At 38.4% G+C, this 16,659-nt stretch overlaps 1 protein-coding gene across 1 annotated transcript in view; it reads left to right on the plus strand.

The window, feature by feature from the left end:
* NEURL4 (neuralized E3 ubiquitin protein ligase 4) overlaps window positions 1-16,659 on the plus strand; it is a 1,403,612-nt gene that overhangs the window by 293,047 nt on the left and 1,093,906 nt on the right. The window contains exon 10 of the mRNA XM_044076219.1: window positions 4,549-4,634. Within this exon, the coding sequence (XP_043932154.1) occupies window positions 4,549-4,634 (86 nt within the window). The remainder of the gene's footprint in view (window positions 1-4,548; window positions 4,635-16,659) is intronic.

Genomic DNA, 16,659 nt, shown 5'->3' on the forward strand with positions numbered 1-16,659 from the left:
CCCACAGGGCATCAGACCCCATTCAACCAGGGCTGCATCCACCTCTACAGCCTTTCTCAGGGGAGTCCCTACTAGGGACATCTTACAAGCTGCTACCTGGAGTTCTGTGCATACTTTTACCAAGCATTACCATTTGCCAATTTTCTCTAAATCCAGGGCTGGTTTTGCCACTGCACTCTTACAGGGCCTTATAGCTGGTCCTAATTCTATTTAAATTCCTCCTCCCAACCTTAGCTTTGAGAGTCTACCCAAATGTAATGACTGCAACAGTGAAACACGAAGAACATAGTACAGTTGTGTACACTTACCACAAATGTAGATGTTCCAAGTGTATTCACTGTTGCAGTCCTGTTTACTCTCCCTCCAGCCCCCTTTTCTTCCTTTGGCTATACCTCTACTCTCACTTACTATGCTCTAAAAGCTTTTTGGTGTATTTGCTTTTCTGTTGGAGGTATATCCTTGTATTTATAGATTTAATTGCTTCCCATTTGGGGGGCAGCTAACATCTGGGGCAAGAAAAACTGATGTAATGGCGTCGGCTGCATGTTTTATACCCCTGACAACCTGACGTCATGGAAGAAGGGACAGCAACTGACACAGGACCCAAGACTTTGTTAATCAGGCCAACTGAGTGGCTACTGCAAAGCAGATAACCCAAACGTAATGACTGCAACAGTGAATACACTCGAACATCTACATTTATGGTAAGTGTACACAACTGTACTTTCTACTTATTTAATAGTGCAAGGCAAGATGAAGCAGGGGAGGGATCCTTCTTTGTCTTGTTCCGAGAAATAGACTGTCCTGAGACTTCTGTCTCACCTAATATTAAACATTATTTCTATACAGAATGACATCACATGCATCTGGTTATCTGATTTCTGGTTCCCATGCAACCTGCTATTGCTAGACATTGCCAAGATTTAGCATCTACGTGTCAGTAATACACACAGAAGACCATTGCTCAGATCTGGTGCAGCTTCTGGAAGTCATAAAACAATTATAGATGACTTCTCCTCCTACAGATACTACATAAACCATGCTTGTTACAGACATTGCATCTCTGGCTTTATTCAAAACTGTGGGATAACATCCTTATGGCCTAGACCCTGTAATTTAATTTCTTACTATTTTCCAAAGTTAGCTGGAATTAACCTCTTCTCTTCCGGCATTCTCTGTTAACATTCAGTTGCAATACTGTCAGAAACCACTGTTGGTACATTTTTAACACAAAACTCTACAAATCCCTTTTCAACACAAGCATCTGTACAAATCAGTTTGATATTCAAATAACATATAATTCTTTACTAAGTTCCAGCTAACTGTGCTGGCATATGTTACACATCCACTGTCCTACTTCTCCTGGCATAGCTGGCAATAACTCACATTGTCACAATGATGATGATGAGTTGTACCTCCATTAGTGTTTGGATCCCCTTCAACCTCCAGTCAGTAAGTCTGTTTCATCTTCAGATGCTTCTGGCCACTATCACCACTGGTGTATTTGCACTAGGGTGGGAGGGCTATCTGTTTGATCTTCTCAGCAGTTTCACCTGCACATCTGTCTTTTAAACAAGATCAGTTCTGCTGTCACTGGTGGTTAGGCCTCCATACCACAGGCAACCATATCGATTGAGGTGGGCAACATAGGTACTGTGTGATATATCAGAAAATAGGGAGGACCACATCTTTGTCAAGAAGCTGTGTGTGTGTGTGTGGGGCAAAAGAACCTTAATTTTCAGCATTTTCTACTATTGACCCACATCCCAAGCAAAGACAGTTCTCTGGCAGACAGATGATGTCTTGAAATTTCTCATGAATGATTGTCAAATCCCTCAGTGTCAATTTGTTTTCTCTTTCTCCTTCTTCTGGGGCTGTCCATTGTATGATCCTCTTAAGTCACTAGCAAATGTTAAATGTTTAAACATTTCCCTGAGCCCTGGTGGTGTCAGGCCAAGGATGCCACAGTACACAACTGGCCAAACCGTCTCTCTACATTTTTTCTCCATTTCCTCTGATGTCAAGGTTCACTCAGAAAACAAGACTCTTCAGAACTGTGCCATTCTTGTAACTTCATCTTTATTTTCTGTGACTCTGATACAGAAGCCCATCTGTCTGCTTCTTTGAGAGATGTTGCTTTTTCAGCATTTAGGCATGTTTCATCCAGACCTTCACACTTTCAAATTGACAGCTTGGTTCTTCCAGTTCCCTTGATAGCTAAATATACTGCATTCTCTGCAAGGCCTTCAATGCAAAAGACTAAGCAGTACAAATGTACCCATTCTTCTGCCTGAGTGACCAACAAACACATAGGCCATTTTTATAGTATCAATTCCTGTAGTCATTGCTTATGAAATCTTTGACTGTGGACTTTGTTCCTCCTGTTTTATAATCAGTTTGGAAACCTTCTCCAACATTCATTCTGATCTTGTCTCCATTTCCCAGGTCTTGTTTATTTTGGTTTGTTAACTGGGTATTAAGCTGGCACACAATCCTTTTCAGCCACTTCCCAAGACATCTGGCAAAGACATTAGATTGTAACAAAATTATTTTATGACTTATATGTATAGCATCAAGGAGCTTGACTAAATGTATAATTTCACAGTGGAGTGAAAACACACAAAGCAGATTATTTGCTAATATTTCTAAACCTTCTTAATTAGTGTTTTCTCTGTCAAGCCTGTCCCTCTCTCTCGGAGATGTGGCCTTCTTAGGGACACTCATGCTTATGATGGGTAATGCTTCTGAAGCCTCTACCTCTGTGGTCATAGTATTCCTGACCTGGAAACTTTCTTCCTAAAATCTATTACATCTGCTTAGAGGAAATTAACTCACTCACTCCAGTGGCACTCAGGATGTTTGCTCTGTAACTTCCAGTGGGCGGAGCCTAAGCCTTTTGACAGAATCAAATTATGTCCTCACATTTCAAACACATGTTCATATCTCTGGAACTGGCTATGAAAGAAGTATAAATGGTAAACTCTTCAGCACAAACTATTTTTATAGTGGTAGTACTATTTAAGTTCTAGATTGTAAACAGAATTTTATAAGTCACAGTAAACACAGTAACAATTACATTTATAATATTTTGTGAACAACTTACAATATCTCAGCAACCAGTCAGGTTACACACATACTGTCAGCAACATTTTATTCATCTAGCTGGGAACTTTCATATGAGGCTAAGGAGTTCTGTCTGTGATACTTAGTTGTTGAGATATTTACAAAAATGTGAAAGTGATATCCATATAAATTAATATCATAAAAATAACAGTTAATATCTATTTAACTGCACTAGGCTGAGATTAAGTATTAATGCAGTTGAGTTTGCCATTGTGTTAGCTTTAAGATGAAAATTTTTAAAACCTTGTACATAGCATGGTTTTGTAATTATTGATGCAAATATGAATAAACAGTATTTGACGCCTAGAGGCATCAGTCGGAGTTAACTGCAGATGCACCTGTAGACATCACTCAGATGTAATGAGTTAAGTTGAAAATTTTGTTTCTAGACTCCTTACCTAATTTTCCACAAAGAATGCTTGATACGTGAAACAGTCACTGCATAATCAGATATCTCTATTTTTTCCCTGAATATTTTATGATGTATTCCTCTTTCGTTGTATGATTGTCCACAGCCAATTCAGAGCTTATATGGACAGAAACAAATCTGTCTACAAAGATTATGTGTTTTTCCTTTTCTAAGTCAAGGCTAAAGATGAGAAAGCCTGTTAAGTGTAGCTTCCCAAATGGTTACATAATTGCACCAATTTCTCTCACAACAAACATGGAAGACATCTTCTTGTAACCTCCTAGAGTTCATTTCTGCTAGAAAACATATTGTTGAAGTGAGGACTGTTTCATTTCATTTATTTTTACTTTTTTTGTGCAATCAAGTAACATTGTTTTTTTTTTTTGTTAGTAGGTACAGTCTGCATCTTGCCATTGAAAAACAATGACAACAGTCTGAGGACTTAATGATTTTAGTTAGTTAGCATTGAGTCTATGAGTCTATGTAGGTGTGAGTTTTGCACATTGCTGATTTGCAAGTAGGAATTTTTGGCATTTGGCATTTAATTTATGAAATAGGTTGCAGAAAAGAACTACTAGACTGTAAATATATACCGAAAGTGAATGGCATTCATTGTTACTGATTTTGAAATGGTGCAGCTGCACTTCATGAGATTCTCCTGTCTTGTGTGATTTTTGCCTGCCATGTATTATTAATCTGCCATATGGGATGAACTGTGAAAACTTGTGTTGTTCATTTATTGCATGCCATGTTAGGCTCTGCTAATAATTTCACATTGAGAAAAAAATTGGTAATTGCACCAGGTTAGCTTAGCCATATATTTTAGCTTAAAACTTAATTGAAGATGATACATTTTGTTTTACGCAAGTTTCAGAATTTGCTTTGCTTGTGCATTCTTTTAGAGAATGTGAGTGTACATGCTGTTTTGCTATAGCTTCTTTGGTGAATCTGGGGTATTCTTGAATCTTTATACTTCCTCCTGCATCCAGACCTTCTGATAAATGTTAATTTCTTAGGTACCTGGATGATGACTGGAAACGGTGTGATGCACAATGGTACAACTATTCTGGATGAATACGGGCACAATCTGGATCGCCTGAAGGTAAGTGCCACATGCTTGAGCAGCAACAATCCAATGGATCTGTGTGTGTGTGTGTGTGTACAGTGAAATGTAGAGGGGAAGTATGTGTGTGTCTGATATGATTTCCTGCAACAATTTCTTGGCTACTGTAGTTGCATCATTTCTAGCACAGGGTTAAACATCAATCCATCTCATACATGAATTTTTGATGTTGCGGTAATTTAGTAAAATCACTTTTTTCACACATTATAATCTACATATATTGTACATGTATTTACAAAATGCTGAATGGCTTCACAAATGTAAGGGGCTTACCAGTCAGTCAAAATGTGTCTTCTTAATGCTTCTTTTTCCTCAAATAATAGAGGAAAATAATAAGCCCAAACCAGTTGAACTAAAAATGAACTTGGGGTTACTAGCTCCCGTACAGATGGTGCCATGTTGAGTCCAGGAGTAGCTACAGCCATCAGGTATTCATATTACCTTTTCAGAATCATCATCTTGGTTTTGAAAAGACAACACTTATAAATAAACAGGCGTATTAGTTTCTTGTAGAAGCTGCAAAAATAAAGCCTGAACAGGATAATACAGTGCTGCTTGTCTGGCCGCCATATCAGTAAAAGCTTTTCCTTTTGAAATGTAACAGACACTTTACCATGGCTATTTTGGAATGTAGCAGAAGTGCATTTAACAGTTAATTAACAAAGATATAATGTTTAATAAGAGTTCTGGTGATGTCCTATACCCTTTTTCTCTTCAAAGTGTCCCAGTATAATGAACCACCCCATAAGCATAACATGAATCTGTAAAAAATTGTTACTGCTCTGTCTTTTGCTAACTTGCATGCTTCGGTAATGCCTACAAGTTTAGCTATTTGAGAAGACACATTTTCTATTTAATTGTCCTGTCAGTAGTACTTGGGTTGTTGTGCATAATGGAAATGCTTCTGCTAACGAGCCATTTTCTCTTCAAACACAGGATCCATTGACAAATAAAAGCAACTCAGAATTCATTAATAGGGCATGTTTTAAATCTGATCTAGGAGGAAGCACATGGTTAACTACAAATGTACGATCATGGGGTTCGCCTTCATCTGCTGTAGGAATTAAATAAGCGAGGTTAAGAGGTGGACATTAAATGACTTGCAAAGAAAGATTGTTAAGCAAGAGCAGTTCATAGTTAGATAGCCTTGAGCAGACAGATACTAAGTTTTAGTTCTTGGTAACAATTCTTCTGTAGAATGTGAAACTGCCACGTAAGTCTTGTGCCAGAGAGTTAGGGCAGCCAACATTTGTACTGTGCATGCCATTGTGAGCACTGTCCTAAGGTAGTGGGAGAAGGCTGAAGGTACAGGATCAAGTTTAGTACTAAAATAAACAAGTGGTCTAAAAAACATAATTTTTATGCTGTGCCAATAATCTTAACACTACTTTATTCCTTTCATAATACAATAGAAATAATTTCTTTGAATAATCAGGTAACCCAAGGGTAGGAAGGTTTGAAAGCAAAGTTTTAACTTGACAAAAGCTTGTTCTTGATACTTCTGCCAGGGTAAGGTGTCAGGAGTGTCTTTCTTTAATAATGCTAACAGAGTCTTTACTACTTCAGCATAATTTGAAATCCATTGTCAGCAATAACCTGTGAGTCATAGCAAAGCTTGCAACTGTTTTAACATATGTGTTGTGCAGCTTGAATAGCTGTAATAAGTGAGAGTAAAATTTGCTGGGAACCTTCTGAAATAAAATGTCCTAAATACTGAACATGTTTTTTTTCCACAACTGCAATTTCTTCCTTACTAACCTTGAATCACTAACATGCTAACTTGGTCAAAAGAAAAATAGTATATTTTCTGCAGCTAGAGTAAGAATCTGAAGTTAAAAGCAAATCATCCACATACTGTGTTATGCTAGACTCAGGGAAATTGAATTTTATCTAGTTCTTTCTTCATTTCTTTAGTGAAATGTGTAAATATTTCTACATATCCTTAAGGTAACCTTGTCCATGTATATTGTCCTCTGTAAGTAAAGATAAACAAATACTTACTGTCTGGATGAATGGAGACAGAAAAGAAAAAAGAGGCAGTACCAGTCACTGAAAAGGTTGTAGCTGTTGGAGGGATAGAGTTTAGTACAGTAGCTGGGTTAGGTACTACAGAAAAAGTTGGCCATACTACTGCTTTAACTGCTTTTAAAATCTTGTACAAATCTATAGATGTCCTTGCTTGTTTTTTTTTAACAGGCAGAATAGGCATATTACATGGGCTTCTAACAGGGTCTATTACTCCTTGCTGGAGTAACGCAAAAATGACGGGCTCAATTCCTTTCTTTGCCTCTGTTGATAAAAGGTACTAGACTACCATTGGTAGAAACTCTTAAGGCTTTAAAATAACTAACTGGTTCTGTATCCTTTGAGTCCTACCTGTTTGCCAAGGGTAGTCCATAGTTGTGGTGGAATGACTTCAAGCCCTTCCAAATCGGTTATACTGGAGATCTGTTCCAGTCAAAGTAATGTGAATAGTGTTTCTTCATCTGCACAAATATCAGAGGAATACAGACAGGGGAAAGCTCATTCAAGTTATCTAGAAAAATTCCATGCAGAGTGCAAAACACAGTAAAGCTTAAATTTGCATAACAAATCTCTACCTCAAAGATTCAGAGAGGCCGAATTTGCCACAGTAAAAGCATGCTACTCTTGTAATGGACCTATTTGAACTGGAACAGATTTTGTCCCTGAATAATCCAAAGGAAGCCAATGGCTGTCACAACCTAAACAGATTTCATGGCGAGTAAGATGCTTTTTACATTCAATGACATTATTGTAGATCAAGTTGCTCCAGTGTCGATAAGAAAAGGAAGAGTAGATTTGCACACTGTAATGTTAACAAAGGGGCTTATCTGGGCTACTGGTACCAAAGGAAATAGCTGTTTCTCCTGTCCGTGGCTGTCCTGTTGGTCTTGCTGTCTCATGGGTGGCTGCCAAGCAGTGCTCCAACTTGGAGGCTGTTTTTTTCTCTCTGCCTTCTGTAGGGCTTTGACCTTGGGCTGACTGGCAGTCTGTAAAGATGGATTTGCTGGTTAAGAAAAGTGATACTCATTATGCCAGTGTCCATTCTGGCCACCATTAAAACAAGGGCTAATCCCTACATTGCTGGGTCTGAGGTGAAGTGGAGGGGAGGGATAAAAGTTTTGCTGGTATTGTCTGGGGCTTGTTTTTGAAAGAGTCTAAATCTACCTTCTCTATTTTTCCTGCTCCGCCCCCTTCCCTGTGAATCAGTATTAAATTGTTGTAGTTGAGCATCCACTAATATCTTGTATTGTTCTTTTTCCTGTCTGACTGTGTTGTCTGCTTTTTATTGTGCTTTATTAACAATTTCATGATTACCTAAACTTGGCTGTTTTAGAGAAACTTTTTCTGTCTGATCTTGTATAGATCGTAATAAGCTTTCTACAAATGTTAATGACAGCCCACTGGTTACTGCTCCTTCAGTAGGTTCTGGATGTCCTGGAAAAGCCTTACATGCATCTATCATGCGTTGTCAGTGCACTTCAGTAGATTAATTTTTCTTCTTCATATTGGCAGAATTTGTGCTAAGTTAGGTGTCAGAGAGCATGCTGTAGCTATTGCCTTTTAGTAAATTATCTTCTGCAGTTAGAAATCCCTTATCTGTGTGTTTTGGAATATTGTCACCTATAGCTGACTTTTCACATATTTTTTCTAAAAATATCTGGAGGAGTTAAAGATTTTACAACTGCCTGCAATTCTTCAGTTTTAGAGTTTTGTAATTGTAGATGTCCTTGCAAACTTTTTAATATTTGGCTGACTGTGTTCGAATGGGAGAAAGAATCTACAAATAGTTTGAAAATCTACTGTAGTCATCGATGGACTACTCATATTATTTTCGTCCTCACTGCCCTGGGCTGATGCAAGGTTAGGTAATTTCCTCAAAGGCTGAATTGCTAGAGGTGTTGGATGGTGTGGGGTAGCTGGTGTGTCATCATCAGAGGATGAATCAGAAGTCAATGGATTCTCAGATGTTTATTTGGGAGGTGGTTTGCACCTGTATTCTCCATCAATAATTATTGAAAATTGTGTAATTAACTTTGTAAATGTACTTAACATGGTTACTTTCCTAGTGGAGGCACTTTTATTATTAAATTGTTTTAATTTGCCTGTATGTTTTGTCCCAGAGACATGCTTGTGTTTTGGATAGGACTGTCTATTTTATTTGTTGTTCTTACTAATATTTGATCAGAATTTGAAAAAGTGTGTTGCTGTTGCTGTAATCTAATGTTATAAACAGAACCTTTAGGATGGGCTTAATTACTAAGAAGTGACTTTTGCAGTATCAGGGGAATCAGTAGGGCTGTCTTCGAGCTGCTGTCCTGCTACTTGCTCTAATGGTGAGGGAGGGCTAGCTGCTTTATAAGATGCAGAATGGTCGTAAGGCAGGAAGAGAGCCAAGGGAGACTGGAGCCATACAGTGTCAGAACAATCAGGTTAAGTTATCTTTAATTTTTCTAATTGTTTTAAAGGGTAAAGTCCCCATGTACCTTGCAAATTATTCCGTGCACATCTCTGTAATGTATTTATTGACTGTTCTGTTAGCTGCCTGCAGCTGTGTCTTTACTGGAAATATATATAAACTTCTAACTACGGATTAGTTTTCCTTGTTCTTAGATTCTTCTTGCTAGTCATTAAAAGCTGCCCTAAAAGACGCAAGCGCATTGTTTCCTTATAGTTTCTTTTTAAGATTCTCTAAAATATCCTTATCAAAAGTTCCATCCTCAGGGAACTGCAGTTCACTATCATTTTTAGTGAGCCCAGACCATTTTACCAAGTAAGTACAAATGTCTCATCCATATTTATTAAACATATGTCTATCTGGAGTTCCAAGCTCCAGCTCTTTCAATACCCCTACACTAGCATCTGTTATAATCTTAATACAAGGGAAAAATTACCCACTCATATATGGTAAAACTCACTCTCATACAATATGATGAAATCCACTCTCATGCAAGTATATAATAAAAACCCACTCTCATCCATACATATTAAAACCCACTCTCACACAATGTGTGCTGAAAACCCACTGTGATAGAAATGTATAGTGTACCCCATTCTTGCACAAGAACCCGATCTCAAACACTAATTAACTGAAAAATCATGTAAGAAAACTTATCGAAAGAGATTTCATACTCTGTTGACACACACCAGAAATACTCCTGACAGAAAATCTGTCAAATGTAGGCCCAAAAGAAGATTTCTGTAGCAGCACCTCACACTGCTCGGAATCTGAGACTTCATGGCATCAACTGTTATAGTTCAAAATAACTTCATGCAGCACAGTTCAGCAGAGTAGAATGATCTCCTTTATTGTAAAAAAACACCCACACATGGGAGATTAAGCTGTCAAGGTCTTGTCTCTCAAAAGAAAGAAACTGTAGTCCGTTTGTTTTGTAAAAGCTTATGAACTAGCATTTTGTTATCTAATAAACTATAGCCACTAACAAATTAAGACTTAACATCTGTATTGTTTTTGCTTACTAAAAATCTGACACCCCCTTATCTGTGCTGTTCTTTATTAGGCACACGTTTCAGTCTTCCACATTGGCACTCAGAAAATGCAAAAACAATGAAAGAAAATTCAAGACAGACCTAAGCTGTCAGGATCCGTCTTGAATCAATATGGATTCTGTTTCTAAAAAATATTGTATAAACAATAATTTTTTTTTTCCTTTTTACACTTCTCCTTGTCTCACAAGTGTCACAGCCATTCATCACAGACCAAGTCCTCATAACCCACATTAGTAGCTGTTTAATTTATTACACCCCATTCCCCCATGTGTTTCATTAAGTATTTTTAATGCACTTTCATATTTGTTTCATTTCAGTTGTGCTATTTTGGGCTATGATTAATGTTTATGTAAACTGTTATAATAAAAATTGCTTTTCTGAATGGGAGTCTTGTAGTGGCATTGGGTTACCTTAGGTCAAGTTCCAGTTTGTCTTTTTCAGTATAGATGTAGTAAGCAGTGTTTTTATGAGGTAAGTTTTCCGAATGCTTTACATTACTTTTATTTATATATTTATACAGTGGATATAAAAAGTTTACACACCCCAGTTAAAATGCCAGGTTTTTGTGATATAAAAAAAGACCACAATAAATAATTTCAAAACTCTTCCCACCTTTAATGTGAACTATAATCTGTGTAATTCAATTGAAAAACAAACAAATCTGTTAGGGGAAAAATATAAAAAATAAAAAATGTACAATAAGTTGGTTGCATAAGTGTGCACACCCTTAAACTATTACTTTGTTGAAGCACCTTTTGATTTAATTACAATGTTCAGCCTTCTTGGGATAGGAGTATATCAGCATGGCACATCTTGATTTGACAGTATTTGCCCACTCTTCCTTGCAAAAGTGCTCGAAATCTGTCAGATTGTGAGGGCATCTCTTGTGCACAGCCCTCTTCGGGTCACCCCACAGATTTTCTATTGGATTTAGGTGTGGGCTGTCTGGGCCATTCCAAAACTTAAATTTTCTTCTGGTGAAGCCATTCTTTTGTTGATTTGGATGTATGCTTGGGGTCATTGTCGTGTTGAAAGGTGAAATTCCTCTTCATCTTCAGCTTTCTAGCAGACACCTGAAGGTTTTGGGACAAAAGTGACTGGTATTCGGAACTGTTCATAATTCCCTCCACCTTGACTAAAGCCCCAGTTCCAGTTGAAGAAAAGCAACCCCAAAGCATGATACTACCACCACTATGATTCACGGTCGGTATGGGATAATAGATAAACTCTCTCAACTGGGCATCAAGCCGTATGTTACCAGATGGGTAGCAAACTGGCCCACTGATAGAACCCACGTAGTCAAAATAGGGGAAGCCACCTCAAGCAGTAGACCTGCAACAAGCAGCGTCCCCCAAGGTTCGGTCTTGGGGCCTCTGTTATTTGGGATATACTTTTTTGAGGTGCAGGCCAAAACCATTGGGCTATGGCTAACCAAGTTTGCAGATGACTGCAAGCTGGGTGCTGTCATCACTTCCCCTAGTGATGTGGACATTCTCCAAGTGGGTCTCACTCAGACAAATGACTGCTGCCAGAAACATGGCCTCAAGCTGAATACCAAAAAATGCATCATCATCATCATCGTCCTCTTTGGGGAGAGTGATGTCCCCACAAATTATCACATTAATAGCAACGTCCTAAGCACTCAATCAGTCATGAAGGACATGGGCACCCAGGTTAATAGGGACCTGACTTTTGACCACCATTTTGCTTCAGTTGTACGGAAAGCCTTCTACATGGCTCACCTCATAAGTAAGGGTATCTCATCCAGGGACAAGGAGGTCATAACATCCCTGTATTCTTCCCTTATAAGGCCCATTATCGAGTACAACGCCCCTATCGGCATGTACCTTGCAAAGCCCATGCAGCAGCTGGAGAGACCACAGAGGTTCCTCACCAGGAGAATCCAGGGCCTCAAACAACTACCATACACAGGTGGGCTAAAAGCCCTATCCCCCTACTCAGTTTCATACAGACTCCTCAGAGGTGACCTCTGTCTGGCATACAAGGCATTCACGGACCCCACCTTGATGGGACTGTTGCATATCTGCAAGTAAAGTTCCACTCAAGTAACCCCCACGTGCGGCCTCGACCTTGTCTGTGACATCAACAGGATTTGTTGGCGGGACAGATTTGTGTCCCAGAGACTCCCCCATCTATGGAATAGACTCCCTGTCCACATCAAGCAGAGTACCTCTTTACCCCTTTTTAAGTGCAACCTGGATAACTGGATGGGAAACAGAAAATATACCCCTTGGATTCCACCCATGTTCCTGCTTGACAGGATTCCACCCATGTTCCTGCTTGACAAGGGGCATTGGGTGCTGATTTGTCTACACATGGGCTAAACTCTTGGCCAGGCTTATAAGGGCCTCAGGGCCAATAGCCTAGTAACCTCCTATGATGGTGTTCTTTTTGTGATCCGAAGTGTTGTTTTTGCAGCAAACGTACCTTTTGGAATTGTGGTAGAAAAGTTCAACCTTGGTCTCATCAGACCATAACATATTTTCCCGCATGCTTTTGGGAGACTTGATGTATTGTTTTGCAAATTTTAGCCGGACCTGGATGTTTTAATGTGTAAGAAAAGGCTTCTGTCTTGCAACCATACCCCATAGTCTAGACATATGGAGAATACAGGAAATTGTTGCCACATGTAGTACACAACCAGTACTTGCCAGAAATTCCTGCAGCTCCTTCAGTGTTGCTGTAGGTCTCTTGGCAGCCTCCCTGACCAGATTTTGTCTTGCTTTTCATCAATTTTGGAGGGATGTCCAGTTCTTTGCAATGTCACTGTTGTCCCATATTTTCTCCCCTTTTTGATGACCGTCTTCACTGTGTTCCATGGTATATCCAATAGTGTGGACATTTTTTGTACCCTTCTTCTGACTGATACCTTACAACAATGAAATCCTTTAGATGCTTTGTAAGCTCTCTGTGAACCATGGCTTTTGCTGTAGCAGGCAACTGAGTAAATGTCAGGAAAATCCTACTAGGACAGCTGAAGTTTATTTGGGGTTAATCAGAGTCTCTCTAATTGATGCAGGTGTGTACCCAAGACGACTGAATGTTGTAATTAAATCAAAAAGTTCTTCAACAAAGTATTAGTTTAAGGTTGTGCACATACAATAAAGTATTAGGTTAAGGGTGTACACACTTATGCAACCAGCGTATTGTACGTTTTTTATTTTTTATATTTTCCCCTAACAGATTTGTTTGTTTTTCATTTGTAGAGGTTATAGGTCGCATTTAAGGTGGGAAAAGTTTTGAAATGATTTGTTGTGGTCTCGTTTTTTTATAACACAAAAACCTGGCATTTTAAAAGGGGTGTGTACACTTTTTATATCCACTGTGTAAGTACTGAAGGATACAAAGAGATTAGGGTTTTGGAAACAAATTTGTAAGGAGAATAGCAATAACTGTGTGGAATATTGCTTTATAAACTGGAGACAATACTGTAAAGTGATAGAGTAGAGAAAAGAATTAGTGCCAGTAGGAAAGTGTACAATTAAAAATGCAGAAAATAGGCAAGATAAGCAAAGCCTGCTCCTTGGCTAACAAGAGAAACCAAACAAAAAATGTTACATAGAAATAGAACCTGGGCCAAATGGCGTAGTACTAAAAACCCATCAGACCATCAAACCTTTAAACAACTGAGGAATGCAACAAAGAAACTTATATTCCTTGATAAAAAAATTATTATTGGAATTTCCAACATACCCTTCACCAAAACCCCCAGAAAGTCTGGTCAAGTATCAATAAACTACTACATCCAGGTAACTCTAAAACACCCACTCCTTCTAACCTCACTCAGAACATACCTAACCAAATTGCTGATACTTTCAACAAATTTTTCTCAGACACTGTCACATCTCTTGCTTCAACTTTATCTCCACAGTCCATGCAAGCACCTTATTCTCTCAACAAAAATCCCCCCTCTTTCAAACTGCAACCAGTTTCAACAGATCTTATCTTTACTCTTCTTACAAAACTCAAACCATGTACCCCCTCAGCTGACCTTCTCCCAGCTGAACACCTACAAATTGCAGCCAAAGTAATTGCCCTTCCTGTCTCCATATTAATTAATCGAACCGTAACTGAAGGCTTTATTCCAACCCTCTGGAAAGTTTCTCATATCATTCCTCTACATAAGGGCGGTAACTCTTTCGAGCTCTCCAACTTCCGTCCCATAGCCTTACTTTCTCCATTAGCTAAAATCTTGGAAAGATGTATACATAGTCAACTACTTGACCATCTTCTCCAAAACAATCTTCTAACAGACTGCCAACACGGTTTCAGACCCTATCACAGCACTACTACAGCACTCTTGTCATTCACAGACCATATTAATAAAAATCGGAACAACAACCTGCTGTCCTCAGCACTATTCTTAGACCTCTCTAAGGCCTTTGATATGGTCAACCATTCCCTCTTACTAAACATCCTCAAATCATTTGCCTTGGACACTCAAGCTATCCAGTGGTTTAATTCCTACTTAGAAAATAGACAACAAGCAGTTCTTTGGGATAATCACATTTCATCTCTTCTTCCCATCACAATAGGAGTGCCACAAGGCTCAATACTAGGACCTCTCCTCTTTTCTATTTTTATTAACAATCTAAATATGTCCCTTCCTCAATCCATATGTATACAATATGCCGATGACTCAATGCTGATATGTTCAACATCCTCCCCAATTAAGCTTCAGACCACTACACAACAAGTCTTCACAGCAGTGGAATACTGGTTCTTTCAGCATTGCCTCTTACTGAATCCCAAAAAGACTAAATTATTACTTTTTACACCATCACAGAAATCTCCGACCTTTACCTTCGATATAATTTCTAACAATGGCACAATAATATCCCCTGACTCTACTACCAAACTTTTAGGTGTCACAATAGACCATAATCTCAACTTCGATGCCCATATTAACTTAACCATCAAGTCAGTCAATAGAAAACTTGGATCTCTCTACAGACTCAAACCCTTCCTTACTACCTCAGCCAGAAGGACTATAGCACAAATGCACCTACTCTCTACCCTTCTTTATGCCTCACCTATTTTTACAAACTTATCAAAATCTAATTTCAATAAACTAGCAATATCATATAATAATATTACAAGATTTGCCACAGGAGCCTCTTTTCGAACTCATCATTGCTCAAATCTTAAACAACTTGGCTGGCTAGAATTACAAAATCAAATATGACTGCAGCAACTTACCATCACCCACAAAATCTTCTTTCAACCTTCTAATACCACAATACTTAGTACCCTTATTTCTCCTTATAAAAATCTATCTTCCTTGCGCTCTGCCACAAAGCTACTAGCGGCACCCTATAAATCCATCAACAAAGCTGGGGACCGTTTGTTTTCCAACTGTATTGGACCAATCTGGAACAAGCTTCCAAGTGAACTCACTGCTATTACTTCTTTACTCACTTTCAAGAAGCACCTAAAAACTTTGCTTAACTCTCAATGGTTCTGTCCTTGTACAAACCCTGACTAAACGTTCTATTCCCTCAACCTCTTTTCACCCTTTAAAAAAAAAAAAAAAAAAAAACATTTTCTTGCATTTTTATTTCAAGTATTGCAAAGTATTTTTCTTGGTAATGCTTATGAGCCAGTTTTTTTTTTGTAACACCTTCCTTTTGTATATTTCTGATTTGAATGTATAACAACTCTTGATTATATAAACCCATCTTTTTGTGGAGCTTTTCTCCCCAGGCCTCTACTGAAAATGGACATATATCCAGCTAGACTAGCCCGGTCAACAAATGTAAAATAAATAAATAAATATGGTTAAAGTAAATGAAGGAAATTAACAAAAGACCCATACTGCTGACTGCAGATAAAGTGTTTAGAATGCGACAAAGCCAAGCAGGTGTTTGACCTGTAGGTCTGAGAGTGCCTTCCATATCAGGGATAGCTGGCAGAATATAGACAAAGTGGGGTACTGAATAAAAGACTGGCTAGGACAGAAGACATTGTCAAGAATGGTATAATTAGTAACTCGTGTAAATACTCCAGGATAACTACAAGAATCAATCATGGGAAACTAAAGAAGGTTTGTGAAGAAAGATTAGAAAGACCACTTACAAAGGAACAAATGAAGAAAATGTGTAAGGTCCCATGCTGTGAAGTCTGGAAGATTTAGGATATCTGTATGGAAATATCTACATGGGTACTTTATACTCTTAAGTGAAATTTAGGAAATGTTCCCCCAAGTGGAAGATAGTCAGAGATGCAAAGGGAGGAGAGAGGAAATTGGGAAACAAACATTCTGGGAATGTGTGGAGTCAACTGGGTTTAAGTAACTCTCTGCAAAATGCCCTGGCACAATTGTTGGGGGAATATGATTATATTAATCAAGGTGATGTTACTTAGTTGTAGTTTAGATTTAGAAATGCTGAGATATTGTAAGGTCATATTTAAGTTTAATGTTCTTAGCAGGCAAAAAAACAGTCACACAGAA

This window comes from Protopterus annectens, chromosome 7.part0 (assembly GCF_019279795.1).
Source record: "Protopterus annectens isolate FY-2018-M chromosome 7.part0, PAN1.0, whole genome shotgun sequence".
In the NCBI taxonomy this organism is placed as follows: domain Eukaryota; kingdom Metazoa; phylum Chordata; order Ceratodontiformes; family Protopteridae; genus Protopterus; species Protopterus annectens.